We start from the raw sequence: 23,255 nt of genomic DNA, 5'->3' as shown, positions 1-23,255 counted from the left end.
TATTCAGATTATAAAAGTTTTTCACATATGTTTTAAGATTTTAAAAAGTACGGTAGAATGCAACAATGTGGTTGAATTTGTTTGCATCTTCGTCAGCTTATTCGTTTGCAGACTAGAGAAATGGCGAACAGCCATCAAAATACTAATTCAAAATACACAAAAATGGGTGCGCGCAGCAAAATTCAGCCCTAATGGTAAGTTCATTTCATCGTGCGGCGACAAGTTAAGAATTTGCGATACATTTTCAGGCGAATGTATGCGAACGTTTACCGGGGGAAGACAGCTGGCATGGCATCCAGACGGCAATCTGGTGGCTTTAGCATTAAGTTGTAACCGCGTTAAGATATTTGACAAAGCTGAAGGCGAGCTAATACAGTGCATTCGTCGCCGGAGAATGATGTTGCATTTCACCCAAGTGGAAATTTCTTGGGGACTGGCGGCGATGACGATACAATAAGATTGCTTGATTTATTAGAAGGTCGGCCAATTTATACACGGTAGTAGGGCACTGTAGCGGAACCAGGTCAAAATGGACGGGAAAATTATACACTAACTGGCTACTAAGTTTGCGCTGTCGCTTTCTCTCCACATGGTAGACATTTTGCTTCCGCGGGCGAGAATCGACGGGTAATTTCTGCTTTGTATATAAAAAAATTATATAATATAAATTTTTTCCTGTATTCAACAGTTGCTCGTTTGGAAATCTAATTTGCATACATTTGATGCCAATAGCGCTCGCAACAAACAAGCCAGTTCTCAAAGAGTCCAAATTGATTTTAGTCATGCAACTGCTCCACATAACTCCGCCATAGACACACCAGTTGCTGGAGTACCAAAAAGCTGTGATGAAGGTATTTTAATTGATCCACGACAATCGGTGGCATATGGAATGCGTGATCGAAATTTTCTGGTGCTTGATAGCCAATATACTACAAGAGTGAAACGCTACAAGTGAAATGCTGTGATAGTAATTTTTCTTAAATTTCCATCTTTTATATGCAGTTACATTAAGAAGCTCATAGAGGACAGAGCTGTTGGTGAGGAAGGTGTCGAGTTACTGCAGTACTGCAACTGGGAAAATCCGCATTTCGCACGTGCCCCACTCGTATGGAATAGTAGCTTATGTCAAAAGGCTGGTTTTAGTATAATGCGGCATTCGCAGCATACCCTCACTGGCGCCGAGCCGTTGAAGACATTTTGGCAAATAAACGTGCAAGAAATAGTTCCGATACTAGCACGTCCATATTCTTGTTAAGGGTCATCAAAAAATTCCTTATGTTGTAAATAATAAAGGGAATGCCGGATTATACTAAAGCCAGCTTCCCGACATAAACTACTATTCCATACGAACACAGAAATATAAATGTATCTAAAACTGAATAACTCAAATCAAATTGGATCGCATTTGCATAATATACCTAATATTGGAATCTGTTTTGATCGTAAAAAATACAACTTGCAATCATATAGATTATAGTTTTGAAAGAAACTGTGTAAAAATTGTTAATAGCAATCTGCCTTAAATTTATGTTCCCCATGTAACGGGTATAAAATACGTTAAATCCGCACTATCTGCATTAACAAAAAATATACATTGGAATATTTAAAATAAAACGATTCATATTTATTTTCTAATAAGAATTGTTTCTTAATTGAAAGTATTTAATACTAATATAATGTAGTGGTTAATGTTTAAAAATGAATTCGCAATATGTCCGCAGCTCAGGTTGATTTGAAGAAATCTGTTTAAATTTTTCGAATTACATCTACTTGAATATAGGATTGGCAGGGTTGCATACAAATGGTAGTTCCGTAAATATTTAAAATATGTTAGTTCATTCAATATTTGCATCTGGGCCAATAAATAATAACAAATAAAGCCGAAAAAAACAAAGTTTTAATTAAAACGAGTTTTTATAACCCCCCATAAAATTCCGATTAATTTTAAATACGAAAATAACGATATTTTTTCATGGAGATTTATTTTTTTAATATACCTTGTTTATACCTACACAAAAACCGGATTAGCAAAAAACCGATTGGACTCAACATATATTTCTTTACAGCATCTATCCCCCTGTCTTTATAGCGCACTCGATAAAGTCTTATTCAAAAGTAAACAAAATTGCTATTTTTAAACGACATTTTTTTAATAAATAATTTGCGCGGTTGACCGAAATGGAAACAAACAATAATTGTAATTTATTATAACAATAATACGAATTTAAAACGGGCTGTATAAAGAAAACCAGCCTATTGTCACTTCACTTTCCAATGGTGCTGATTGCTGCAAGAATTATTTAGCGATTTAGAGCATAATCAACACAATATATGCACATAAATATGTATTATTTCACAGATCTCAGGGTCAGCTTAGAAATACGTTACCAAAATTATATAAAATTTAAATAGGAATTATTTTTATTTATAACGTAAAAGCGCTATCTGACCCAATCTGATAAGTATATTTCCCCTAAAGTTAACCCATTTTATTTAATTTGTCTCCGAATGATCTCGATGATTTACCGGATGCCGATCAGGTTCCTCATGACTTTTAGGTTTCGCTGTCGTTGAGTTTCACGGATAACGAATTTCCGCCGAGTAGGAATCCTCCTTGGTTACCAGCAAAGCCCATAAGAAACGCACAACATATATTTAGTTCGCAATTAGAATTCGAGGAAATGGTGGATAATTTCGGCAAGTCCCTATAGTATTTCCGCCCATTTCAATTATTTATTTATTTTCCTTACAACAGTGACAAAACCTAGTTCGATCAACAAACCTACGCCTGTTAGGTCAGCTGCTTCCGTAGATAACGCCTATTTTACCAGATGCTACCGAAATAAAGCAAGAGGATGTACCTCGAATCCAACCTCAACCATCACCACCAATAGACATGCTCAATTTAAACCAGCCCCAACCCCAGCTGCCGGTGCAAGATCCACAAGCCACAACGAGTGTCGCTAGTTTCGATTTGCTTGGAGCATTCGGGGATGATAATTCATCTGGCATTGGCTCGGCTCCAATACCTGATATTTTAGGTAAGGATTCGGTAGATTCAAAAAAGTCTTAGACTTTTAGGCGGCCATCCAAATTAATATTTGCTAAGTTCTGAATAGAGACCTACATTTCTATTTTAGAAATTAATGTACAACCAAGTTCAAATGTCAACCTTGATGATATCTTCGGCTCAGTTGCTTCATCGGCGCCGAAAATCAACCTGGAGTTTAATAGTTTTTCTGTAAACCAGCCGACACCAACTAGTGCAAACCAACCTGGTGTATTGGTGTGTGTCACGTCAGTCTCAGCAAAATAGTCTTGCATCAACAACCAGAGCTCAGTACGTCATAGTTATTTTTCTTCTCTGTTTTTGGAAGCTAGTGCAATGAGGTATAGTTTTAATAAACATTTATTCGATTTGAAATTTTTACTACTATAGTCTTTATTTTGCAGTATATTATATACATATATTTGCAGTATATTATATTTTCATTGATCCGCTTAGTTAAGTTAAAATGATGTGTAAAACCAAGTAATTGCTTTTAAATCTAAGTAAAAAAATATACATTTTAAATGACAATTATTAAAAAGATACATGCATACATATATACGTTAAGAACATAAATATATATAGGATATAAAATTAATCTCTTTGTCAACTTAATTGCGGCCCTGAAAAGGGCCTCTTGTTGATTGGTATATATGTATTTATCTAAGCATAAAATTTTAATCTCTTTGTTAATTAATTGGCGGCCCTGAAAAGGGCCTTTGTATAAATCATATTACTTGCCTGCAAATAAATAAGTTTATATTTGTATAAAAGACGCTTGATGATTTTTTAAAACTAGGGACTTACGTAGCATGCAAGTATTTTAATTTTAGGAGTCTGAAATACTGAGATCAGTGCGTGTGAAATGCGGACATTGATTCATGCTGCAAGTAAAGAACGGTTAATTTCTACAAATTTAAAAACGCTTTAGTTCAAAACTTACCACATGTTTGGTATTTTATGCAATACTAACGGTTCTATAATGGTACCATATGGATCGATCTAGGTCAGAGTTTTTTTGGCTTTTCTTTTTCTTTTGTGGGCATTTTCAACGAGTTCTTTATTTAATTTTCGTATTTTGAAGAACATTCTTGCCCTAAAAAATAATTTTTTTACTTTAATGTCGCATTGAATTGTTGCAGCATGCTCAATGTGAGTTTTTACAAAATCATTTGTAATGAGCAAGCCATCTTCGTTCAATGCCTTAAAGACTGACTCAAGACTTCGCATATGGACCATCATAGAGGAGCTTGGTAGGGATAACCCACCCTCATTAAGGTGATCCGCCCAGGAGAATGAATGGTCGTCATTGCTCCTGAACGACGTGCTGGGAATGTCATCCTGCAGCTTGTGGCAAATATATCCCGCTAAATGCTCGAGTCCGTCTAGCTCCAAATCCTCGAATTCCGCTTCTTCAACCGGCCACAGTTCTGCATTAGAGCTTAAGTTTTTCAGCAAAATACCTGTAAATATGGTGAAATATATATGTGCGATTATTAATAAAATATATTTTTATATTTAAGCCGAATGAAATAGATAAAAAATTATTTTGAATTACTTGTAAGCGGAGGCTTCGCAATATCCTCTTCCGCCCATTTTCGTCGCTTCGACCCAGACTTCAGCTTCGCTATCTGCCCTTTGGTGAAGATGGAAGCTAGTGCATCTTCCACATTTTTCATTTGGGCAGCCATTTCATCCAAACGTTTTTGCAGTGACTCCATTTTCCATGCGTGTCTCTTCAATTGCAGGTCGGACTCCCGCTTCAATGTAGCGAGCTCGGTGCACTGCTTTTCGGTTTCCTTTTTGAGGTGTGCATTTTCGCGCTTGAATGTCTCACTTCAAATAAGAGAAATATAAGATATTATTACATTTACACATAAAGATCAGTTACTTATTAACGTACACTTCCACTTTCAACACTTCCACTTCCTGTAGATCACTATCATAGTAAACACAGTTACGGATAGGTGACGTCGAAGCATCAAGAGTACCGTCCCTGGGCCGATATACTTTATCGCCTTCATTTAAACCAACTAATAAACCACTGACATTAATAATATAATATTTATAGTATAATATTTGCTACCTTCGCAATTTTGTAGCTCAATGATCTCCTCAACGCTGTCATTTTGTGACTCACACACCGGAGCAGGATCTATTTCCCACTCAAAAATGGTTGGCATGGCGTCGCGGCGAAGCGATGGTCGACTAGCAGTTCCTAAGTCTTTTATTAGATATCGACATATATAAGTAATGAAAATAAATGATAGTTACTCATGTAATCCTTATCCGTAAAGTGCTTCATGCATATTACGCTGGTGTCTAAATTGTATGGCTTCTCCTGCCGGCAGAACTCTACCCACTTTCTGGCCAAGGCGTCGTCGCGGGGAAACAAAAAAAAACTGCATTTAGGGCCTTTACCCCTACGGCTGCTGCAATTCAACACACGACACGACATTTTTATAAAGTTTTTATTACAAATAAAATGTTTTTTACTTCAGAACGCACGAATTACTTCGATTTTTCACTAGAAAATACACAATACGTTTGCAATACGTTTGCACTTATTTATAAACAAAAAGTTTGTTTACGTATTGCCATAAACGTCAAAGTCGGCAAAACCAAAGTAGCGGTTTCGGGAATGCGCCACCTTCAGTTCATTACACCATGTTGTATGCCATATTGGCTGCCATATTGTTCTCACTGTCATCGCCATATTGAACACCCTGTCAACTATCTGTCAACCCTAAGATATCTAACTGCCATCCCTAAATTGGCGCGACAAGCGCCAAACAACTGTCAAAAATCCTCATGCCCATACAATTGCCATACATTGCCATACAACATGCCGAGCAAATGGAATTTTCATTTTTGACAGGGCGTTACGTGTTGAAGTTGGATGCGGAAGACGGAAAGAAAGAGAAAGGACAAAAAAAGTGAAAGAGGAAACGAGAATAAAAACGAGAGGATCTGAGAAAACGTCAAAAATTACGACGCGTTGATTTGGGGATAGCGCGCGCTGACACTCGTCGACAATGGATAACGCAACGCTTGGCGCTCCAATTTAGGGACGGCAGTCACTTGTATTCTTCCACAATGGCGTTAGCGCCGCGTTATTGTGGGATGCTTCATACAAATTGTATGGTCATGAGGATTTTTGACAGTTGCTTGGCGCTTGACGCGTCAATTTAGAGATGGCAGTTCCTCGGAGATGAATATGCTACGGATGAAATTATTGGTACCCACGCCTTCCAAGCACGCAGGGTTGCTTTTAAGAAACAAAAAATAATTAACTCCAAATAGTTTCAAAAAGTATAGTGTAAAACGAAATTTATTGAATAATTCCATATAAAATGGTATACATAATAGACTCATTTTATAAACGATTTAAATAAAACGCATTTCATAACCTTTTTTGTGCAAACGGCATTTGGGAATTGATAGAAAAGTACTACGGATTGTAAATTTTTGTTAACTATGAGGTGGATGAAAATTTTCAACCCGGCCTGACGGTTTTGAAGAATTTTTTTTATCTACTTTTATTACTAAGGCGTCTAATAAATACATAGCTTTTAGTTCTAGAAAAATAAAAGTCAGTAAAGACTTCTAAAGAAGTCTTTTTTGTATAATTTCTGATTTTATTTGCTCAACTTCTTTTGCACCAGAGCAACTGTCAAAAATTTGCAGCAGTAAAAAGTTACGAATTGGCACAGCAATGGAAAATTTTCTCGCCATAATAAAAAAGTTTTTGCAACATGGATCTTTTCTACTAATTGACATGAAATTACTATCTCAACGCTCGGAGCGCTGCCACTGAGGGCTTTCGCCAACTGATAAAAAAAGAGAAAATTTGGAAATACCAAACAAAAATTTTGAGATTTCTCCTTGTGAATACGAATGCCATAGTTTTTACCTGGCTCGTGGGGCTACGCAAAATTTTGACAGCTTGTAAATATGTATACACATAAAGTTGTTGGCGGTTATAAAGAGTCAAAATCAAAATGGAGAAAAGAACAAAAAGCGTACGCTAGTAGTCAGTTATAAAATAAATCAAATTTATTTGCGAATATTTGTTTACTCTATTTATTGAAAGGCAACCACGCGGAAAAGCTTGTGTTAATTATATTGATAACAGAACCTGGCAGCTCGCACGTTGTTTAAATTCTCAAGCAACATAAAATCCACAAAAGAATACATGGCTTGTCCATCAATACGCCATGTATAAATTTTTACAACACACAAAAATAGAGCTGTCGCACGAGCGTTTGTTTGGTTTTTCAACACCATTTATAATTTTCTTTTAATAAAATCACGTATTGTCAAATGCTTAAATTTATTTATCTAATAATAATGCAGCACACAACCCTGAAATCTAAGAAAGTCTGAGGAAGGGGACAGTCGCCACTTTACGAAAAGCCTTTGAAAAAAAATTACCTAAAAAAAAAATTAAGGAAAAAAAAATCACTAAAAATATTGTGAAATTAAGAAAAAAGCGACAGATAGAAATGTAGTAATAGTAATATGATAGTATTTTCTAGTATAGAACTTCTTTTTGCGTAGGCGGCCTTCGGCCGCACTTAGGGATTATAACCCTCACTACGTAGAATTCTCTTCTGTGTTGCCAAAGAAAGGGGGCTGAACACCTTTTGCAGAGAACACCTTTCTGCGTAGGCGGCCTGCGGCCGCACTTAGGGATTATAACCCTCACTACGAGAATTCTCTTCTGCAGCAATCGAAAGGAAATAGTTCATATACATTTCGCGTACAAGATGAAATTCACCGTTATACTTAGAAATACAACCATACCCAACACCCGAAAGGAGCCACAGGCACAGTAACTACATATTTTCCATGGAAAGGTTTATATTTTTAATGCTGACTGGGTTATATCATATTTTCTTTTGTCTCTCATCCTTCTTGTATATTTAGCAGTTTGACAGCTAAACGCCGCCATTTAATTTGCATATTGTTACCCCTGCAAGAACAGTGACTATCATTTGACAAATCATTTGAGTAGCAACCCTACAAGAATTGTGTGATGGAAACTAACACATTCTCATTTATCTTACTAACACATTTGCAAATTTTGCGTTGGTTAAAAAGAGACCAATATATAAGGCCATAAGTTGGAGGAAGACGGAAGATCATATGTACACAAATGTTTACATCAGATTTTTCACACTGCCCTTTAGAATGTGATAGAAACTTGTAGGTAGCCAGTGACAGAAATCTCTATCAGCCTTGCCAGTCAAATAATTTGTCAAATGATGGTCACTGTTCTTGCAGGGAAGACTGATAGAGATTTCTGTCACTGGCTACCTACAAGTTTCTATCAAATTCTAAAGGGCAGTGTGAAAAATCTGATGGAAACTTTTGTGCACGTGTGATGCTTCATCTCCTTCTAACATATACGTTCTGGCATATTGCTAGACTGCTTACTCCCTTTGAGTTCGGCCTTCAAATTTTAATCATCAGTGATGTAAATCTTCGACAATTATAAGTGATCAACCTTGATAGAAATATAAGTCAGTAATGTGCGATCAAATTTGATGTTATAACCGATCAATCATGACACATCAAGTCTGTCATATCATTGTTGATTACTCACAGTTGATGTAAAAATTCGTCTAGCCTGATCTCTCTCCCACGATATAGAAATCTATCATTAATGACACATGTAATACTTGGTTTTTCTTTTATTTTCATAAAATCTTTTGAACTAATTATTGATCGTCAAAAAATTAGAAGCTAAGTACATTACATCAAATTAGAAGCTAAATACATTACCCTAAGCACAGTACATTAAACATTAATAAACAAAGGAAATGTGGCCAAAAATTAAGCAAAATAAGGCGCTTCTATTATTTTTGCCACCAACGTACATATGTACATACTTAAATCTAATATCCTAATACATATTATACATTACATTGAACTCAATTGCCTTCCTGATTTCTTTTCGAACTCAACAGGACCTTTCTTTTTAAATGCATCTAAGTGGATTGAAATAGATTATCAAAAAGTTTGTGTTGTTAAAAGATATGTACATATGTATACGGCAGTGGCCACATAATTAGGGATACTATTTATTTATACGTTTTGACCATTTATTTAAGAACTTGCGTCGATTTTTGAGAATTTTGGCAAAGTATGTTAAAAAGGTTTATATATAGGTATATAGTTATAAATAAATAACGAAAAAATAAATGGTCAGAACTGGTTGTGTCCCTAATATGTGTACATATTACCTCGTAGGACTGTGTCAACCAGTATAAGTTTGTTTAGTGGTTTTCTCTCCCATCTGCCGTCACAGTTAAGCTGCAGCAATGCCTCGTCCGAAAATGAATGTTTAATACCGCTGGCTGCGTCCTCAGACACACCTTTTATTTTTGATATATGTAATTGACCTTTGAAAAATTTATGTACAGCAATTAGAACCAGTGTTGCCAGAACTTTTTGGGCCGACCGGCTAGATTGGCAAAAAAAAGCGGCTAAAAACGGCTAAAATGTTTTAGTGAAAATTCACATGCTTTATTTAAATAAATCGCAAGAAACGAAAGACTAGTTAACACCATTAATTTATATCGAGTGTATATTCCTCATCATCAAATGAATCACTATTGTATATATCACATGAATTCATTAATTTTAAGAGATCGTCAGCTACAGTAAAATTATGGCAGCATTTTTCTTCACATTTTAAACCGTATCTTATATATAAAATAGCGTTTAACGTTTTAACGCACATTGGATTTCTTTGCTTAGTTTTTATTATATTCATTGAACTAAATATTCGCTCTACTTCTGCATTACTTATAGGCAAAACAAGAAAACTAAAAACTAGGTTGGAAAGGTCAGCAAAAGGGTTTTCTCCTAGGGCATTTCGAAATTGATAAACTTCGGCCCAAAATTTTACAGTTGAGTCTAAATTACTCCAGGTATGTAACGTTAACCGTTGCATTGCATCTCTATGGATGTTATTTCGTCGGCATTATATTTGTGTTTTTGTTGCTGTAGTTGAACAAATACTTTTGGTTTAATTACTCTTAATGCATTTCCAACAGAAAAAAGTCAATTTTTTTTAGTGTGGCGATATTTGTAGGGAGGCGTTGGCGTAATTCCTTTATTAAAGTGATAATAAAATAGCGACCATTTTCTCGAATTATTTTCTCGGCTTCGTGGTCAAAAGCGTTTGTGCTTACTTTTGTTTTTAAATACTCTTCAAAACTGTGATAAAACTGAGGAAATGGAGCAAGGTATGGTTCCAACGGGGAGCATATAGGATCAAATGTGTCCGCGCTAATAACCACTAGGGAGCATAGATGCGAAAGTAAAACATTGAGTTCATTAAAAATCTTCATTGGGTCTGCATTATTGCTTTCGAACAACTTGTTTACTTTTTGCACCTGAAAATTTGGCAAATAGTAAAATCGGCTAAAAACGGCTAACTTTTTTTTACAAACCGGCTAACAAATCGGCTGCCGGCTAGATCGAATTTTCTCCGGCTAGATGCTATCAAAACCGGCTAAATCTAGCCGGAAAACGGCTAAAATGGCAACGCTGATTAGAACGTGAAATATGTATTCCATAATATAATTCATTATCATGGCTTGTGCATACTCTGGATCTTTTAATTTTGTTTCTATTAAATCCACAGCGCTATAGGACTGCAGTGGTAGAGAACTGGCGATGCGATGCAATTTTTTAATATTGGATTCGTAAATCTGTTTTTCTTGCTCATGGCGGTATTAAAAGCTGTTTTATTCATTTTAAATGAAATATTTTATAAAACTTATCTTTATTTTTCCACAGCACTTGAAGTTTTGAGCATCTTTTCGTTTTGCGTCTTTCTTTTTTCTGTTGATGTGCGCATTTGAACTTCTTCAGTACCAAGTACTTTATAATACGGTTTTATTTATTACGTTTATATATAAAAAGAAGAATGTCATACCACAATGAAAACTTTTATTTTTACTTACTTTTGCTATGAGCGGGGTCGAATAATGATAAAATTAAAATTAAACTAATTAAGTTCAAAATTATATCCAAGTACTTCAGTACTCGACATTATTTGGCAGGTACAACTACTTTTGTTGAGCACAAAATGCAGCCCTAGTGAATCTTGTGGTTACTATGGCAACCAACTACCGTTAGTTCTATCAGCATTGACACTCACTTGATCTATCAAATGACAGTCATTCCCTACAGAGCCAAACTGGCATATAAAATTTTGTATATGGGTTAGTTTTCGTTGTGAATGTGTTGGAGTTTCTGTCAATCGCGTCTTGTAGGGACGATTATCTTTGCAACCTTTAGGGATTTCCCAAATATCATGCGGCTCGTATCTCTGGATTGTTAAATAAATGCTAACGATGACCAAATTGTAGTACAATTAACTTTATTGTGCAACAAACAATTTACAATATTCGCTAATACAGTAGAAACGCTTTACTAAACTTGTTAACACAATTAAACTTATAGCTTGCTTATTTGCAACTTACTTCTCTGCTCACTTTACTTGTGGCTTGCTGACTTGTAACTGTCCCACTTCGCTGTGGCGGCGCCCTTATATACCTGCGCTCGTACTTATGGCAACTCTAGAACGTTCTGAAGTTTATCGCTCATTCTCTTTCTCTCGCTGTTCGCAGTGTTCATCCAACTTGACGTTTCTCTTTGTGGAACATTCTACGTCATTCCTCGAACATTCTGCCTCTTTCTCGTTGTTCGCTTTGTGTTGCCGCAGTATTCGCCACACTGCCCTCCACCTAAGTCTGATCGTCCCGATCAGACACACTTGCTGCTCCAAACGTTGCTAGTCTTTCATCTTGGTTCTCGGTCTCCCAACTGCCTGGATTCGATGCACTGCGTCCTTCAGCCGTTTGTCAATCCTATACGGACCTTCCAGTTACGATGTTGTTCGGAGGTGAAGCCTTTCTTCGGCTGCGGCATGTGCAACAACACCGAATCACCTTCCTGTAGCTCCTCTCGGCTCGATGCGTTACTGGACATTGCTTCCAGCTTATCTCCGGTGGTGCACCATCTCACATGGTCGTGCTTCTGCCGGCCACTGGTGGTGAGCAGACCATGTCTCTTCTCATGGGCACCCTTTTCGCCAGATCTATGCCGCATCATCTGTCCATGACACCCAGACTCCCGCCTTCGTGCTACACTGCCTTTAGCACATCTTGCTACATCCGGATCCTTACGCTGAAACTTCCGCCGTCGTTTCGTATCTCGCTCTTCCGCCGATGCTAACTTCATTGACCGGACATGTATAATTTCAACCTTGGCTTCCGGCTTAACTGCTCGCCTTTGCCGACCACCTTTTTCGGGACACTCCAAAGCGCGCCTACTGCTTCCACAGCCGCTTCCATTTCCGGCCACCGGCGTATCACCATTGCAACGTGGTTCAGTGGCTTTCCTCCTGCCGGAAACACTGCCAGGCTCGCCCCGACCACTTCCTTGTTGCGACCTCTTCTTCACTGAGCTGGCGGAACCGTCACGCTTTTCCCGTATCGGTTAACCGCTTCATTCTCCTGACGAAACCACTCCGTCTCCATCACTGCCAACCTCCGCCTAACTAATCGCTTCTGTTTCTGGTGGAATCTTCGACACTTCCTCTAAGACTAACCGTCTGCTGCAGCACTGGCTGTCGTAACCAACCCTAAGTGGCACTTTCCTGTGACGATCTGTCAGGATCATTCTCTGGAGGTCAATCTTCATGCCTTGGCCAAGTAAGAAATCCACGCCGATGATGACTTCATCCTTAATGTCTGCCACTATAAACTTAGTGTACAAGGCCCAACCGTCGATTATTACCTCGCATGGTACTTCTCCTAACACTTGGGTGCATTCACCAGTTGCAGTCTGAAGCTTTGCTCCAGGTAGTGGCTTCACATAAAAAGTGGCCAAATCCGATCGAATAATGGAATGTGTCGCTCCAGTATCCACTGTCAGTACTCTCTCCTGCCCATTCACACATCCACCAATAGTGAGGTTGCTCGCATTCCGGCCAATTTGTGAGACGGAGATTATGGGCCCTTCAAATTCTGGTGCCAGCACGCGGCCCTCCCTGCTGGCTCGTTTCAGTTTAACGATTGATTGGAGTTGGCTTCGTCTCCTTCAGCCCAGCGTTTGCGTCCTGCTGAATTGTTAAGCCCACTGGAACTTGCGCTGCAATCGCGGGCGAAGTGGCCTGGCTTTCCACAATTAAAACATTTGCCAGAGCCATGCTTTTTCTCGCCCAGCAGTTGGATAATCTTCTTCAGCATTTCATTTGTCTCGTCCGGTGTTTCCACTTCCACGCGATGTGCTTTGTAGGCTGGTCTACTTAGGAGCGCCGCCATTTCACGCGTCTGAGCATACGAGACAGTTTCAGGAAATGTTGGCTTTGGATTCGCGTACTTCTCTCGCTTGGTATACACGTCCCGCATTCCGTTGATGAACCTCTGGATTTTTACTCTTTCGAGGTGTTCACCAGATGCATCTCCTATTGCCAAATGAGCCAACCTTTCGATCTCGGAGGCGAATTCCTGTAGAGTCTCGTTGGATTTCTGGCAGCGATTCTCCAGCTCCATCTGGTAAATCTGTCTCCTGTGCTCGCTACCATAACGTCTTTCCACTGCACCCATTAAGGCATCGTAATTGTTCCTTTAACAGTCGGGAATAGTCTGCAATATTTCCGCTGCAGGTCCTTTTAATGCCACGAACAGAGCAGCGGATTTATCGTCCATGCTCCAGTTGTTTGCTGTAGCCGTCTTTTCGAACTGGAGCTTAAAGACTTGGAAAGGAATCGTGCCGTTAAAGGATGGAGTCTTTACCTTGGGCGCGCTGGTCGAAGAAGGTGAACGATTCAACTGGATATCTCAGATGCGACCTTCCAACTCTTCTACCTTAGCCTCGACTTTATCCTGTCTATCCTTGATTTGTTTAAAGTTGTGTAATCTTTGCATCCTGGACTTCCAGCAACTGTGATACGTGTGTCTTCTGTGCCTGTAGCTGCGACGAAATATCTGACAACTGTGTTTGCATCTGAGATGACAGCTGTGATGACATCTGTGACATGGCAGCCAATAACGTGTTCATGTCCATAGCTGTTGATGAACTTGGAGACTTTTGCTGTTCTTCAACCTTCTCGGATGTCTGCTGCACATCCTTCGACGAACAAGCAGCCTCATCCTTCTGTTCGTCCTTTGCGGATGCATCGTCGGATTTACCCTGGAAGTCGTATTTGTCCACGTCGATGCCTTCAGCTTCCATAGCCTCCCGCAAACGGGATTATAATTCCACTTTTCTTCCGGAGGTGGCCAAATAACGCTTTTCCAACTCCTGTTTCAGCTCCTCAATCTTTAAGTCCTGAATTTTCGCCATTTTCAGTAGTTTATCCTTCGGGATTTACTTAACAATCCCACTTCTGACCCCAATTGTTACGATTATCCTTGCAACCTTGAGGGATTTCCCAAATATCTTGCGGCTCGTATCTCTGGATTGTTAAATAAATGCTAACGATGACCAAATAGTAGTACAATTAACTTTATTGTACAACAAACTATTAACAATATTCGCTAATGCAGTAGAAACGCTTTACTAAACTTGTTAACACAATTAAACTTATAGCTTGCTTATTTACAACTCACTTCTCTGCTCACTTTACTTGTAGCTTGCTGACTTGTAACTGTCCCACTTCGCTGTGGCGGCGCCCTTATATACCTGCGCTCGTACTTATGACAGCTCTAGAACGTTCTGAAGTTTATCGCTCATTCTCTTTCTCTCGCTGTTCGCAGTGTTCATCCAACTAGACGTTTCTCTTTGTGGAACATTCTACGTCATTCCTACAACATTCTGCCTTTTTCTCGTTGTTCGCTTTGTGTTGCCGCAGTATTCACCACAATATGCAACCAAAGGCAGACGCGTGGTTTTGAAGGTGTTTTTATTTAATAAATTGTGATTGATAGGTTAAAATTAAAGTAATAAAGAAAGTTGTAACAAGTCGAATAAAGTTTAAAGTGAAGGGGAATATAAAAATGCATTGGTGAAGTGGCTGCTTTAAGGAAAATAGGAGTGATAAATGTACGCTAATTTCCGAATTTTACAAAAAAAGGCATATTTCAAATAAATTAGTGACCAAAAATTACAATAGTGGATGTTAAAATAATGGGTAGACCCTTGGCTACTAGTGTGTGCAATTTTTTTTTGGATCGGGTGACCCCTTTGGACGCAATACCCCGAAATAGGTGGGCCACTTACTAAACAGTACCCTAATAAAATTTTATAAAAAATTTAAGTAAAATATAAATATATATATGATTGTAAGTCATCATAAATGAATTTTCTCGATTTCTGTGTTTTCGCGAGCGGTAATACGGGCAATACGAAAAATTGGCTCAAATAATGGCAGCCAAAAGGGGTATTGCGCGATGTTTTCAAAGTGGAAGTCCAGGCGTTTTTGTTTACATTATCTATAAATAAGACTGTGAAATGCACTGAATAAAATTTATTCTTTTTATATAAAATTAATAGATGTATGCACATAGATACATACTCAACTTCTGCGCAATTCCATTTAAAGGGCCTAACAAGACATCCGATCGCCGCGCAAATACTTTCCCTCCTTTACTCTCATCGTTCGGGTCAAGTGTGAGTAAGCATAAACCAGTTTCTGCAAGCGTACGTAAACTACCGATCAATAGCAAGACGCGTAAGGCCCGTTTACATAGAACTTTGGCGTTGCGTTGGCGTTGGCGTCGCTTCAACAGCTGACTATGAATACATGAATTCAAATGCAGCCGTCCACATAGCCAAAATTCGACAACGCTCACGCCAACACAAAGCAAAAAGATGGCCAACTCTCAACTTTTCGCGTGCGTCGCTCGTCAGCTGTTGCGAATAAATAAAATTATGTGAAATATTTTTCCTTTTTAATCAAGTGCGGGCAAGAAATATCGTTTTTAATGCAATTATTGATATGAAATATTAATTTATCTGTCGTTAATATGTTAATTTAGTGGCCCAAGGATTCGCCGCCAAGCGTTCATTGTAGCAAGCATACTTTTAACGTGCGTTCTGTCAAACCAACGCCAACGCCAACGCAACGCCAAAGTTGTATGTAAACGGGCCTGTAGAGTATTTACTTTGCCTTCCGCAACTACTGCAAGTAAAAGCATGAACGAAAGATAAAAGATCACGCGTGAAGGAAAGATAGAAAAAAGTTATTTTCTAGCTGCCGAAATCTCGACGCCATCTTTGTTGTAAGAAGTAAACAACGAAGAGAACGGAGAAAACCGCGAAATTGTTGAACGCATGAATAATCATTTTTATTATGCATATTCTTCTATAAATCATGCCGTTGTGTTAAATTATTCTTTATCTTATGTGTACACACGTTGTCACAAGCGAAAATGAAAAAAATTGCAGTAAAAAGCCACCACCAAATTGTAAACAAAGAAGAAATGTAAACAAACGGCTAATGTCAAAATCGTTGAACTTTTTTCCTAAATGCAATTCTAACGGGCTACTCTCCTGCCCGCGTGATCTTGTATTTTTGGTTCATGGAGTAAAAGGTATTTGACAGTAGACTACTCTACTGGTAGTACTTGAGTATTTTCGAAGAAAACATACATTTGTGGCAAGAATGATAGAAGAATTTTCTGGATCGCGCATTTGTGGTAGAGTTGTCAAACTATCGATGGCACTATCGATAGTATCGATAGTTTCAATTTTTTTAGACTATCAATACTCATTGATAGTTTTTTCTTACAGTAGCTACAACCAACATGCTCGCTGTCGTTTGCTACAGACGGCGAGCGGCTCATAAGTGATTTTGTACTCAAAGCGTAAACATGGAAAGGAAAGACGCGGATGATGCAATTGAAATACTTATGACTAAGGGTTTTTTATGTATGTGTTACTTAAATTTATTTATATTTTACTTATATGTATGTACATACATACACATATAGTAATTTAGCCTCATTTATCAAAAATTCAATTAACGCACATGGCTTGGATGCATTTATCCGCGATGTGCACACTACAAGCATCAACACAAAGTGCGGTTGTTGTTTTTGTTTCCAATGCGATGCTCGCAAACCGCCCTATAAACGACGAGCATGACCCGCAAGCCGCGCATGTGCGCGGATATGCTCGTCGTGTATAGCTACTGTTATACCATCAAAAATATCGATAGTTTAGTAGGACTATCGATCATCTCTCCCAATTGTTTTGAAATTATACATACATATGTTAATCGTAAATCCCGTTTTGTTTGTATAACTTGTGTTTGTTTTTGAACTTTCTAAAAAGATAAGTATTTTGGCTAAGCAGTTACTTAATTTTGAATGATTATAACTTTTACAAGATAATATTTATTTCACTATGATTCTGTAAAAACAAAGCAACCTAACTGATTTAGCGCTATCGATAGTGCTATCGATAGTTTTGTTTTTTTCGAGACTATCGTGAATATTGATAGTTTTTCTGAAAACTATCAAAACTATCGATGGTGTGACTATCGATAGTTTGACACCTCTAATTTGTGGTATCTGAATAAAACTAAGGACAGGAATGTAGTGGAGCGATGAAGAGAGCGACGAGCAAAACGTACTTTCAACTAAAATGCTGATATACATACTAGAGCTGTCAAACTATCGACGATACAATCGATTGTAGTCTGGTCACATGAAATAACTATCGATAGTTTTAGTACTATCGCCACTATCGTTTAATTGATAGCGTATTCTCTTTCTTAGCGCTTTTGACATTCGCTCGTATTGGTTGAAACTTGGCAGCGTTATTTCTGAAAGCGCTATTTTTGATTTTAAGCGTGAAAATGGCTGAAGATACATTGCCGTCTAAAGAACCAAAAACTTCCGAAGTGTGGAATTTCTTTAAAAAAACAAGCGACACAAAATTTGAAAAATGTAACTATTGTGACAAAGAATACCGCACTAGTAGTAATACCACAAATTTAAAAGACCATATTTCTAGATGCTCCTCTATCGCTTGTTCAAGCAGCACTGCTTCATCAATCGTCAACCACTTGCAGCAGTGGTTCAGTGCAAAGGTTGGTTGGTCAAAGTTTGACGTGAATAAATAAAATATATGTAATTGAAGAACTCTTGTTTAGATTTGTTAGTGCATATTTCACTCTCGAATTTAAATATGATTCGAACTCCGGGCGCAAAAAAAAATTGATGCCGCACTGGGTGAGTTTGTGTGTGTAGATTTGCAACCAATATGCATAGTAAATGATGCGGGTTTCAAAAATCTTTTAAAAGTGTTGGAAGCAAAAATTATTTAAAAGACAAACTCATTTTAGAAAAATACGAATGTATTAAGGCGTGCTTAAAATTGAAATTGGAAAAAATTTAATATCTGGCCATAACGTGCGATATGTGGACATCCCGCTCAGGAGATGCATACGTACTGGTCATTATGTGGATGCAGAATTTGATCTGAAGACTATTGTTCTTTCAACAAGACTCTCAGTAAACGAAGAAAATCACACAGCAGAAAATATTGCAAAAACGCTTGATGAAGTATTCACTGAATGGTCCATCAGCAACAAAATCATTTGCCTAGTTACCGACAACGCCAGAAATATGATCAAAGAATGTGAAATTTTAAGAAAAAGGCACTTACCTTGTATAGCTCATTCCTTAAACTTGATTGTGCAAGATTGTTTGACACTAGACGAAGTAAAAGGAGTGATTACAAAATGCAAAGAAATTGTAACTTTTTCTAAAAGTAGCTCGTCTGCCATGGCGAAATTCAAAACTGATCAAAGTTCAAATAGGCCTCTTAAATTGATACAAGAGGTATGCACTAGATTGAACAGCTGTTTATCAATGATAAAAAGGGTGCTATTATTGAAGGATAATTTGAATAAATGCCTTTTAAATATACCAAAAGCACCCAAACCATTGGAAAGCGGTGATGCACGCCTTTTAAACGAGCTTGTTAATATTCTTGATCCTTTTGACGAAGCTACCTTGCATTTTTCTAGCAGTTAGAGCGTTACTTCTTCTTCAATAATTCCTATTATTTATGGTTTAATTGAAAAGTTAAAATTAATTGAACAACAAAGGCCTTTCAAGTGAAGAAATAGCTTTTTTGTCGGCAATTGTTTGTTCTACTAAAAAACGCCTTTTTTATACGAGGAAAGAACGTTAACTCGCGTATCAACGATCTTGGATCCAAGCAAGAATGATAGAATACAAGATTGCGCCGATCAGAGAGGATTTTTGAGAATAACTTTTGTGTGACGTCACACTGGTGCAATTGCGAGAGAGAAATGCCAAAACGTGAGCAAGAATGGAAGAAGAAGAAAAAATGTTGCAAGGAAAATGTAAACAAGTTGCACCAGTGTGACGTCATGCAAACAACGATTCTGTCAAATTCGTTAAGAGAGGAATAGCGGTCCGAGATCGGCGCAACCTTTGTATTCTCTCAATCGTGGGATCCAAGGTTCAAGAAAGAAGGTTTTAGAAGCGAATTAAATGCAAATGAGGCGAGCAAGGCTTTAGAAAGAGAAATGTTGTTGACTTCAGCACTAAAAGTTAAACCTTCTGCGACTGTTGGTCCCAGCTCAACGGAGATACAAGCAAAAACTTCTCTTTTAAATTTCCATTCTAGTAAGGTGGATCAAAAACAGAGTACAACAAAAGTCGATGTAATCCTGAAGAAGAGGCAGTACTTGGAGCAAGTCAACTCAGAGCCAAACACAAACCCGCTACTGTATTGGAAGGTAGATACTGGAAATCGTATAATACGATATACATATGTATTACACATATAATATATGTATATATTTTAAACCATTATTTTCACTTCAGGTGTTACGAAATCAGCTTGAATCAGATCTTCCTGATTTGGCAAAAAAGTTTTTTTATATCCCGGCATCATCTGTAGAGTCTGAAGGCACTTTCAGTAAAGCGGGCTTAATTGTTAGCGATAGGCGATCGAGTTTAAAGCCAAAAACAGTCGATGTGTTGGTATTCTTACAAAAAATTTCAACGATTTGTAAAATAAACAAATTTATAAAAGCAAGACAACGAAAAATAAATGGATTTGAAAAAATAACATAAAATGGGTCGATACTATCGATAGTATCGATGGTCACAATTAAGACTATCGTAAAACATCGAAGGTCTTGACTATCGATAGTTTGACAGCTCTAATGTATCCACTTAAATTTTATTTTTAAATTACAGTAGTTGCGTTCGACAAGTCAAAAATTTGTGATGGTTTTTTCAAATTTTTACTGGATGGCGTTCGATAACGGCAAAAAATTATCCAACACACAAAAATTGAGAGAGCAAGCGTTCATTTTGTTGCAAGAGGAGCGTTCATTTTGTACTGGCAAGATTTTACTCAACAAAAATTAGTTGCGTTCGATAACAAAATTAGCCAACACCAGCCAACAATCAAAATCAAGAGAGTAAGCGAAAATTCTCACCAAATGAGATGAAAAAGCAAAAAAGTAAACGAACAGGAAATTAGCCATTACTTGCAAAAACCGGAAGAAGAAGACACACCAGCTGACTTTGTTTATGTTTTATTTGTAAACAAACTGAAATTCATGTTGCCTCCATAGAAGAAAAAAGGAAAGTGAACGTTCAATATTCGCCAGGAACATTTCTAGAAGTAAAAACTAGTTGCAAAATTAAAACACGTTTTTCGCAGTAAAGTGAACTGCTTTGGCAATTTCAACTCGTTCTTCTTTTCGCTCTATTCTTTGTTTACTTGTGGTACACAAATGTCAACGCCCAGGACGGCGCAATCTTGTATTCTATCATTCTTGGAATAGGCACGTATCCTACGAATGTCATTCGCACGAATATCATCCTTCAAGCTCGCTTGTTATGACAGTGCGATCCGTATAAGATCCGTGCGAATGTCATCCGTCGGATACCGTAATAGCCAGGTATCTTCCAGTGTATTTTGTTGTAAACTTAATAGTGGTATTCATCTAAACCGATAATTTTATCAAGCTGCATGATTCAATAATAGAAAGGTTTTGTAATCAAACTGTCTTCTCGCTCCCACACATAAAATTGGCTCCTTTACTTGTGCAGAATGTTGTCCACTCTACAGTTTCTAGTTATATTAGTAGTAAAACCAAAAATTCTTCATACTAAATATTCGTTAACATCACCTTCGTTTGCGTAAATTTCTGGAACAAGTCTAGAATAGCGACCGTTTAGCTATAAAATAACCAAAAGTGCCGATTGATAGAACTTTTTACGCTGATTTCAACGAAACCAAATTTATTTGGCGCGGAAACCTTATAAATAAACTGTTAAAATTTGTATGGAAACTAGTTGGCACATTTCTGATAAATTTCTCCAGCGATTTCACTGAATAAACTTGATAAACTGAAGCCAATGCAACTCTGTCGCAACTCTAGCTATGTTTTCTTGGGCAATAATCGCGATCCGCATTAAAATTTTGCACGCAAATTCCACAACAATGATATTATCCTGATAGAGATCTGGTTCAATTATTATCCTTTCTGTTTGTTTTGTTTCACTGATAATTTGGCTGCAAAGTTTGGTAGCCGTGACAAATGAATTCATACACAAACGGACATTCCACCATTGTTTCTTCTAACTTGGTTCAAATTAATCGCCTTTATGTTATATGTATATTTATTTAAATAGATATTATCTCGTATATATAATTTTTTTCCGTTTAGTGAGTTATACTACAATTATACGCACGTATTATTTGCAAATAATAATTTGCAAAATGGTAAACCTTGCCGTATAGACGCTGAGCTAGTTTTTTATTTGCAAATAACTAAATCACGCAAATAAGTATTAATTAGTGGTACTATTTGCAAATAAGCGCAAGATGCCGCCATTCTTAGGTTTATTTTCTTTTTCAATGGTCATCTTAGTGCCTTTTTATAATCAAGACTGCCATTTTTAACTTTATATTCTTTTTTTATGGTCATATTATTGCCTTTTTATAATCAGGCAATATTAAAAAAGAATTTTTCACCATCGAATAAACAGTGAGTTAGGTTATTTTTATTATTATTTTTATTTGCAAATAGCTTACGTATAAACGTAGTATTAGTTTCTATAATTTCTTATCCTCGTGCTAGTAGTAGGTGCAATCCCGTATTCCTCGGACTCGGACTAGTAAAACTGTCAAAAAATAAAAATTCACTCAGAGCGAGAGAGTAACATTGAAAAGTACGGGATCGCTTTCTAGTAAAAAATGGTAACTTCTGTCAACTTCAACATAACCTCCAAATTTTGGATGTAAACTTTTGCTTATTTTGTATGTAAACACACTCAGCTCACACATCTAAATAACCAAAAACACTTTCAAAGTCATTAGAATCCACTTAAACAAGTAATTAAATACTTTTCAACATGAATTAGCAGAGTGCACTTTTCTTTTGTTTACAATTTGGTTGCCAAATATACTACAGCTGATCGTTTGACACATTTACCAGAATTAGGGCCGGTTGTTCAATGTCTGATTAGCACAAATCGGAGGTAGAAGCTCCGATTAAGTACAACGACTGCTTTATCGATTACATGTCACATGCATGATGTCGAAATCGTCGATAGTGTAGTGGTATTGATAACTAGACATTGAACAACCGGCCCTTAACCAACAAAAAATTCTCCGACTAAAACTGCAGTTACCATGGTAGCTTCTGACAGAGAGAGAACCGTATTTACTCTCTTTTTTGTCCTCTCAATAGTCAGAGAACCGAGTACGGGATCGATTTCCAGTAAAATCTGACTGATTTTGACTATTTCTGACTAGTCCGGACTCGTACGGGATCGCAACTAGTATAAAGTTAGTGATACTGAGCTCGATAACCCAAGAAAACACGACTATTGTCGCAAGTATAAACGAAAAGAGTGTGTGGGTCGTTCATGTAACAGAGTGCGTAAACTTATAAGATTATCTGCTTGATAAAGTTATCGGTTTAGATGAATACCACTACCCTACAAGATTTGTCCCAATTTGCCAAACGGCGTCGTTTCCGACTCGTTTTGGTGAACAATTTGTTCGCCAGCGACGGTCGCAAACGACTCGCCGGCAAACTCGCCGTCGGATGAAAAGCACACTTCGCCGGCGGGCCGCAAAAACGTCTCGCCGGCGAGTCGCAAAAATGGCTCGCCGGCGGGTCGCAAAAATGACTCCCGTAGCCCGCAAGATCGACATACCAGCGAACTGCAAA

At 37.6% G+C, this 23,255-nt stretch overlaps 3 protein-coding genes and 1 long non-coding RNA gene across 5 annotated transcripts; 3 read left to right on the top strand and 1 right to left on the bottom strand.

Annotated features, from left to right (window-relative positions):
- Nucleotides 1-122: 122 nt before the first annotated feature.
- On the top strand, nt 123-1,044 carry LOC118736626. Its single transcript, XR_004992744.1, has 3 exons — nt 123-194; nt 249-627; nt 689-1,044. It is a non-coding gene; the product is annotated as an uncharacterized LOC118736626 (long non-coding RNA).
- A 1,450-nt stretch (nt 1,045-2,494) lies between these two features.
- On the top strand, nt 2,495-3,430 carry LOC118735339. Its single transcript, XM_036465035.1, has 3 exons — nt 2,495-2,697; nt 2,756-3,041; nt 3,141-3,430. The coding sequence occupies exons 2-3, from the start codon at nt 2,897-2,899 to the stop codon at nt 3,314-3,316; spliced, it is 321 nt and encodes a 106-aa protein (XP_036320928.1). The 5' UTR covers nt 2,495-2,697; nt 2,756-2,896; the 3' UTR covers nt 3,317-3,430.
- A 224-nt stretch (nt 3,431-3,654) lies between these two features.
- Nucleotides 3,655-5,401, bottom strand: LOC118735338. Its single transcript, XM_036465034.1, has 6 exons — nt 5,324-5,401; nt 5,136-5,267; nt 4,953-5,082; nt 4,608-4,885; nt 4,318-4,512; nt 3,655-3,933 (listed from the first exon to the last, which is right to left on the bottom strand). Exons 1-6 carry the CDS (start codon nt 5,352-5,354, stop codon nt 3,929-3,931), a joined length of 771 nt encoding a protein of 256 aa, XP_036320927.1. The 5' UTR covers nt 5,355-5,401; the 3' UTR covers nt 3,655-3,928.
- A 12,337-nt stretch (nt 5,402-17,738) lies between these two features.
- On the top strand, nt 17,739-20,183 carry LOC118736625. Of its 2 annotated transcripts, XR_004992743.1 has the most exons (5): nt 17,739-17,967; nt 18,035-18,110; nt 18,174-18,252; nt 19,682-19,793; nt 19,882-20,183. XR_004992743.1 is itself a non-coding variant. In XM_036466674.1 (4 exons), exons 1-4 carry the CDS (start codon nt 17,877-17,879, stop codon nt 20,131-20,133), a joined length of 531 nt encoding a protein of 176 aa, XP_036322567.1. In that variant the 5' UTR covers nt 17,739-17,876; the 3' UTR covers nt 20,134-20,182. The 2 variants fall into 2 exon arrangements, 1 of the variants encoding a protein (XP_036322567.1); XM_036466674.1 differs by lacking the exon at nt 18,174-18,252 and having other exon boundaries at nt 19,882-20,182.
- Nucleotides 20,184-23,255: the final 3,072 nt, after the last annotated feature.

The sequence above is a fragment of the Rhagoletis pomonella genome, unplaced genomic scaffold, assembly GCF_013731165.1.
Source record: "Rhagoletis pomonella isolate Grant_MI unplaced genomic scaffold, Rhpom_1.0 Rhpom_scaffold_00003, whole genome shotgun sequence".
Lineage (NCBI taxonomy): Eukaryota > Metazoa > Arthropoda > Insecta > Diptera > Tephritidae > Rhagoletis > Rhagoletis pomonella.
Note: the sequence above shows the minus strand (reverse complement) of the source record. Positions and strands in the feature narration are given on the sequence as shown.

Excerpts from the sequence above, each read along its gene's own strand:
- LOC118736625 (XM_036466674.1), top strand. The coding sequence starts at position 17,877 with ATGGCTGAAGATACATTGCCGTCTAAAGAACCAAAAACTTCCGAAGTG. Across the intron at positions 17,968-18,034 it reads CGACACAAAATTTGAAAAAT|ATGCTCCTCTATCGCTTGTT; the intron begins GTAACTATTGTG and ends CCATATTTCTAG. Across the intron at positions 19,794-19,881 it reads ACCCGCTACTGTATTGGAAG|GTGTTACGAAATCAGCTTGA; the intron begins GTAGATACTGGA and ends TTTTCACTTCAG.
- LOC118735339 (XM_036465035.1), top strand. The coding sequence starts at position 2,897 with ATGCTCAATTTAAACCAGCCCCAACCCCAGCTGCCGGTGCAAGATCCA. Across the intron at positions 3,042-3,140 it reads TCCAATACCTGATATTTTAG|AAATTAATGTACAACCAAGT; the intron begins GTAAGGATTCGG and ends TTTCTATTTTAG.
- LOC118735338 (XM_036465034.1), bottom strand. The coding sequence starts at position 5,354 with ATGAAGCACTTTACGGATAAGGATTACATGA. Across the intron at positions 5,268-5,323 it reads TACGGATAAGGATTACATGA|GAACTGCTAGTCGACCATCG; the intron begins GTAACTATCATT and ends TAAAAGACTTAG. Across the intron at positions 5,083-5,135 it reads TGAGCTACAAAATTGCGAAG|TTGGTTTAAATGAAGGCGAT; the intron begins GTAGCAAATATT and ends GTGGTTTATTAG.